The following is a 7,500-nucleotide window of genomic DNA, read 5'->3' as shown; positions in this document are numbered from 1 at the left end:
GGAAAACAGCTTACCTGTGAGTTGACATAGCGGGAAAACCACAATCGTCCTGGGAAATACTGGAAACAGACGAAACAAAAGTGAATCAGGTTTGGCAATCATGAGCAAACTAACGTACTCGGAAAAAGAAATAGGTTTTAACAGTTTTGACAGGGAACTCGTCCTTCAAACATCGATCGATTAGAATGACCCTCAGTTTGTCCAAACAGAGAGCTTCAAGAGAAGTCCAAGTTTTGAGACAAGATAAGGATCGATATTTGAAGGACGAGCTTTCTGGCAGAATATTTAAAAACGTGTTTTCAAGAGTACCCCAGAATAGTGGTAGTATAACAATGACATTTTATTGTTTATATATTCTTCATATTCGATCCCAAATCAAGGAAGACTGATTCTTTGGGATGGTTTTTTTTCTTGTATTTTTCTTTATTGCTTTGTCTGGCACTGTTTCATACATACTTGTTCAAATCATTATCTTACACCGGTGCTTTCTCCCTAAGTTCTCAATTTGAATATATTGTTGTTTAGTGACTTCTATGCGAAGCTACAGGCTGACAATTCTTTTATACAATTTGGCAAGTAAATTGTTACTTCGTATAGCGAGTAATCATTTCAACTTATCAAAAAATCTCTTACGTCAACTTAATCGACCAATATATGCATAGAACTTTTTTCACTAAAATAATCAAAGGCGTTTTGCCAGTGTTGACGTTTTATATCCCTGTCATTTGACCTAGTAACCAGTCCAACGGACAATGGTTCGAATGGTTGGAGGAAGACATGACCTTCTATCTGTTTTGTGAGGCAAAATATCGCCATGCATGACTTTTTTCAGATTATCAATTTATCAATAATGAACACTGCCAAAACAATCTAATAGTAATATGAAAAATATAACCTACGGAGAGTGTCATCATGACCCACTCGAATGGATGATTTTAAGTGTCAACCTAACTGCGGCTATATGGTCTTGTGGTATGACACTCGCTTTCGGAGCGGAAGGTCCTGGGTTCGAGCCTCGCTCGGCGCATAGTTGAGTCCTTGGAAAAGGCTCTTTACTCACATTTTATCACCGTAGTCGGGTGTAAAATGAGTACCTGACTGTTAACAGCGTTGTCTCTGTCGGAATTTTTTTAAAAATGTAATGTCGCTTAACAGGCGCCATGTCCTGTTTAATATAATATTACGTGTTGCTGTTGAGCACGTTTAGTGGATATTGCTCTATATAAAAGCTCAATTATTTATTTATTCTTTTTTTTTCAATAAAAAAAAACCCAGCTCGTTAATTTGTTTCCTTGGCATTGTGTCAGTTATTTATAGCGCCTGATACCAATGACGTCTTCTCTATGATCTCCAATCAACATTCTATTCAATAGGTCGAGAAAATCAAGCGATTGACCTTTATTCTTAATAGCATTTCTATCCTTTAAAACACATAACTAGAAAGTCCATGTTTAAATTTTGATAGATTCATTTTATTTTTAGAATCAAAAGATGGCCAATAACTATAAATAACGGAAATAAAAATATATCTAAAAGAATAAATCAAACACATTAGAACATTTATTGTGTGCATTTCACGGTTTCACATTGCTCAATGCGCTCCGTAATACTTCATATATTCCAGACAGCAGGTCATGTGTGACCTTAACTTTTTTTATTTTGTACAAACTGTCTGTTGAGTGCTTTTTTATATAAATGCGGTCTCACCCATCTCTCACATAGACTATACTATATACTTAATTATTGAGCGCCACGCTCCAGGACAAATGACCCAAGTTTCAAATTTGCGAGCATCGTCGCTCTCTCGTTATTGGTCAAGCTCAATATCACTTCACATAAAGACGATTTATAATTACCTAGCTCTCGGCCATTGACAACGCTAATATAAATTCCATGACTATTTAAAAAGGAAAAACCTCAAATAATATTTGTGTAATCAGCCAATAATTATATCAATATTAAAGGTGATGATGATGATGATGATGATGATGATGATGATGATGATGATGATGATGATGATGATGATGATGATGATGATGAAAAAATAACAATAATAATAATGTTAATAATAACATTAATAATAGAAATAATAATAATGATAATAATAATAATAATAATAATAATAATAATAATAATAATAATAATAATAATAATAATAATAATAATAATAATAATAATAATAATAATAATAATAATAATAATAATAATAATAATAATAATAATATATAATAATAATAATAATAATAATATAATAATAATAATAATAATAATAGTAATAATAATAAAAGGATCTTGCTTCCTACCTGGCATAGTTCTCCATACTTGGCTTTGTCCGTTTGAGATATTTCTTCACTGAAATAAAAAGAAATCGATAACAAGTACTTGTTACACAAACGTCTTATTTTTATGCCGCACTTAGACTAGTTCTGTGTCTATTTTCGGTCTGGAAACTTCTACTGTCAGTGATATCGATCGTCACATTAAACTTGCTATTGGAAATAAACGTTAATGATGAAAAAACAAGCATCAATACATTTCTATGATTAGTTTAAGAAAGGGGGCAAAATAGATGTATCTATATACAGTAAAGGAAAACATTTGCTGTATTCGAAATGATTCCGCCAAACAAAATGATCACAAAATCTGGACGGACGGTCTCTAGTTATTTTGGGGTGATTTGCTATAGTATCTCGATATCTAATATAAAATACAATGTGTATATTGAATATCTTTTTCTGTTGAACGCTGGTTTCTGACCCATATCGTGAACAAAGAGCTCAGCCATAATAAGAAAGGAAAGAAGCAATTTATTGCGGCTATGCGGTCTTGTGGCATGGCACTTGCGTCCGGATCGAAAGGTCCTGGGTTCGAGTTCCGGTCTGGGAGGCACATAGTTGATTCCTAGGAGAATAATAATAATAGATCACATTTGTAAGCGCATTTACAAAATTATATAATGCTCAATGCCATTTATATGCATTCTTGAACTACAACCAACAACACCCCCTCCTCCACACACACACACACACACACATACACACATACACACATACACACAATCACGCAGACATACAATTGACTATTCACACATAGGGTTATAACCATATTATAGTATGTCTCAGATTAAAGTAGGCAGATGTGAAAAGGAAATGTTTTAGTTTCGATTTTAAAAGAATTAATAGTTGGCTGTTCCCTGATGGTTCTGGGAATAGAATTCCATGCACGGGGTCCCATGACAAGAAGAGAATTGCCCACCTAAACAAATGTATTTTAAAAGAAGAACTAAAAGTTTAGTTTTATCAGATGATGATCTTAATGATCTGGAAGGTTTATAAGGATGTAATGGTTTTTTTAATAGATAGGAACTTCATCGTTTAAACATTTAAAACATATTAAGCGATTTTGTAATTTAATCTCTCTCTCTCTCTCTCTCTCTCTCTCTCTCTCTCTCTCTCTCTGATTGGTAGCCAGTGCAGTTCGTAGAGAGGTGGGAGGGTGGGAGGGTGTGGGACATAGGAGCTTTTCTTAAAATTAATTTTGCAGCAGTGTTCTGAATACGAGATATTTATTTTGAATTACACCTAAAAGAAGGGAATTGCAGTAATCAATACGTGATAAAATAAACAAATTGACTGGCTACCTGAATAGTCAAATAATCTCTGATTGTGGCCATTTTCTTTATATAAATATTTAAAATGTACAAAGGTTATCGATTTGTGTCTGCATGGATACATTGTCAAAAAAGACGCCAAGATTTTTAACACCTAAAGAGGACTGTATCGGACATCCATTAATATTCAGATTGACTCTTAGTTTTACTATTTTTTCCCAATGGTATTTCCGCATAACACTAATTCCGTCTTTTCATCATTTAATTTCAATTTGTTTGATTTCATCCAACACTTTACATCTCTGATACAGTCCTCCATACATGAAATTAAAAGAGGGATATTGTTTGGTGTTTTGAATTTGTACACTTGGGTGTCATCTACGTAAAGATGGAAAGATGTATTATATTTTACTTTGTAGTTTAGTAATGTATTTGTGTTTTTATTGGGTTTTTTTGTTGTTGGCTGAAGAAGGATTTTGAGCCGTGTTTGATACTTTGTTCTTTTTTGAAGCTGTTATATTCATTTTGTTTATTACTTTTTACAGTCCAGAGCTTCTAGCAGCTTAGTATCACTTTGACTTGTGTTAATTCCAAAGGATTACATCGTTTTTTGTGTCTTCCTAGGATTGAACCCTTGCTGCCATAACGTGTTTCGTACTGTTATTCATTGTGTGTTATTGTAATAAGATTTAACTTCGTGGTTTAGTAATGCATTTATGTTTTTATTGTTTTTTGTTGTAGGTTGAAGAAGGGATTTGAGCCCGAAACGTTCCGTGTTTGGTATTTTGTTCTTTTTTTTTTAATGCATGATTTTTGTTTATTACTTTTTACAGCCCACAGCTTCTAGCGGCTTAGTATCACTTTGAATTATTTTTTACAGAAATTTCAGACATTGGCTGAATGCACACTGTAAAGAGCACAGGTCGACGGACTGATCCTTGAGGTACACCACATTTTAAAGGATATTCATGAGACGTTGCTTTATTTAATTGGACTACTTGCTTTCTGTTGCTTAAGTAAAAAAAAAGTCAAGGGCCTTTCCCACGATCTATTCGGGAGTATATCATGATCTATGGTGTCAAAAGCTGCAGATAGATCAAAAAGAGCAAAAAGACATACATTATTTATGTCAATGGCGTTAAGAATGTCGGTGTTGACTTTCATTAGAGCAGTTCCAGTACTATGAAAGGCTTTATAAGCAGACTGGAGAGGTTCGGTAAGATTAATATTCATGTGTTTTAAAAGTATTTTCAGGTCTGTAATTTTTGAAATTATTTATGTCTTGACCACTTTTGTTTAAAAGAGGTTTTACAATGGCTTTTTAAAAGCATCAAGAATTATGCCTGAACCAGGGGCGTGGGACCATTGGATCGAATGGTGCCAGGCACCACACCAATCTTTTAAAAATAAAACTGAGAAATTTTAACTCCACTGTCTTTCGCCAACTCGCCAACAACATACTGCCTTTTTAGTCTCCACTCTATTCAAGGTTCCGAATCACGCACTGCGCCGACTCGTGTGTTGGTGACATCACTGCGCGAATCAACACCGTGGTGCAAAGCAATCCGAGCTCCAGTTAATGCTCTATCCATTAGTATCGCTACAGCTGATTGAGCGAGAAACTGGGGCAAATTATACTATCTTCAAATAGCGGAAAACCCCTCGACTTGTGCCAGGATCTGAGAGCTCCACCGTTGGACGTCATAATTAGGGTAACTTCGGCCATCCAAAATATTACATTAACTGTCAAAAACACTGATCATTGTTAAGTTTATTTCTGAGCAGCAAAGAAAAACAACATAAAACTGAAAAATATGACATATCAAAATCCCCCTCCCCCCACCTCTTTTTCACGATTATTGAATAAAGTAATTCTTTGCAACACGAAGCATTGGGACGAAATTACCAACATTTTTCTTGCTTGTAGTGCCGAGTTGATGGTTACGTGTGTATGAGTGTTTATTTGTGTCTGTGTGTGTGTGTGTGTGTGTGTTTGTGCGTGTGTATTTGTGTCAGTCAGAGAAAGAAAGCGAAGATTGTCAACAGTTATACTTTGGTGTGTTTTTTGATTTCTTAAGTACTTAAGTGGAGTGATTTTTTTTTTGGTGATGCTTTAAGATCTGAATCTACCTTTTATTTGTGCAATCATTAATCGTATTCCACTGATTTCCATTATTTGAGATATACTTTGAAGTTTTGTTTTGTTAATTGCAATGAATCAAGTTGACTCTTTACTTCACCGACCGTTTGGGAGATCGACACTAGATGACAAATTAGAAATAAAAAGACCAGTTCCTCACCAACCAACTGATTTTGAATTAACACAGGTGTGAAAATCTCGAAAACGCTCTTTTTCAGTGACATGGTATGACAGGCATGAATGGCTCACAGTTAGTTTAGAAAAAGAAACACGTTTCTTTTGTTTTTATTGTCTACTTTTTACAGATACAACAAACACTGACAAATCATGGACATCTATAAGCTATAGTGACCTTAACCACTTCCATCGTATTTCTTGACCTCCTGAACGTTGTTTTAGCACCCTTAAAAGAGTGAAAAATTTCTTGCGCAATTCAATGAAACAGGAGCGGTTAAAGTCGTTAATGATTCTGTCAATTCACAAAGCTGAAATAGATGCCAAATGCCATTCCAGATTTCAATAAACAAATTATAAAAAGATTTGCAGAGATGAAACATCGCCGTGCAGATTTTCTTTACAAGTACTAAAAGTAAGTTATTTCTGTCATAGGTTTTTTTCTCTCTTTTGATTTACATTTATCACATATTGATTGCATTATCTACCAAATCCAATCCTTTAAATGGTTGACAAAGAATAATTACAAAGACCTTTTCACACGGGACTTGTATCTCAGTGTTGTGGCTTGTTGTTTTCATGAATTATTTGTTTTTGTGAGTTTTGTACACTCGTAGAAATCATCGACCCTCCCCCCACCCTTCCAAAAAAGAGAGTTTTTAACATGTGCTCTCTCTTAATCTTGTTCACTGTTTAAGAATTTTTTTTCTTCCTCTAATCATGGCACCACCATATGCCGTCAATACGCCACGCCGCTGGCCTGAACTGATACAATCATTTATTATGCTGGTTACTGTTGGTAATAAAACATCTATGTATTCTTTAAATAAACATGTAGGAATTGGGTCCAAATCACAAAATGTTGGTGGCCTGTTCAGTACAATTTGTCTAACTTCTGTTGCTGGTTCAAATATGCATAGTGGTGCTCTATCGCTCTTTCCTCACATACTCTCACTGTAATCATGTGTAAAATGAGTGCCAGGCTGTTAACAGCGTTGTCTCTGTCGGAAAAAAATGCAACTGGCGTCATGTCTCGTCCTAAATGTTAAGTGTAGCTGTTGGTTAGGGATCCCTTGTAAAGCACATTGAGCACGTTTAGTGGATATTGCGCTATATAAATGCTCTGATGGCATTTATGCAACTGTAGCGTCATATAATATCTTACCCAAAATATAATTTTAAATAAACATGGCATTCAAAGACAAATTCGTTGATCATATCACGATGCGGAGAGTAAACTGTAAATTCTCACTGCGCATGTTATCACTTATTAACGTTTCGTGCACGATGTGTATCGTTGGTTTTGAGGCTTTTATGAAACACGCAAGTCGGGAATCAAAATTCCACCTTAACACGCGATTGTAAACATGGCCAAACAGCACTCTTACAATGTCCATCATTGCCTGCAGCCAGGTACTTATACACATCTGAATTGGGTGAGGCAATGTGTTTGCATGTGTTTTACCCAAGGACACAACGCCCGTTCGAATTATATTTTTCGATCATGGTCATCCATCCGGCCTCTAATCATCCTTATCATTGCATGCTTTTGTGACTAGAATAAAAATAGTCTAGA

General features: G+C 35.0%; 1 protein-coding gene across 1 annotated transcript in view; it reads right to left on the bottom strand.

Moving 5' to 3' along the window:
- The window catches only part of LOC144977248 (uncharacterized), a 127,960-nt gene that overhangs the window by 76,002 nt on the left and 44,458 nt on the right, over positions 1–7,500 (bottom strand). The window contains exons 3-4 of the mRNA XM_078922272.1: positions 2,304–2,352; positions 15–59 (exon numbers count right to left, since the gene is read on the bottom strand). Coding sequence (XP_078778398.1) covers positions 15–59; positions 2,304–2,352 — 94 coding nt within the window. The remainder of the gene's footprint in view (positions 1–14; positions 60–2,303; positions 2,353–7,500) is intronic.

The sequence above is a fragment of the Berghia stephanieae genome, chromosome 7 (genome assembly GCF_034508935.2).
Source record: "Berghia stephanieae isolate SIO BIC M18660-M18661 chromosome 7, UCSD_Bste_1.3, whole genome shotgun sequence".
NCBI lineage: Eukaryota > Metazoa > Mollusca > Gastropoda > Nudibranchia > Aeolidiidae > Berghia > Berghia stephanieae.
This window is presented reverse-complemented; position numbering and strand designations above follow the sequence as displayed.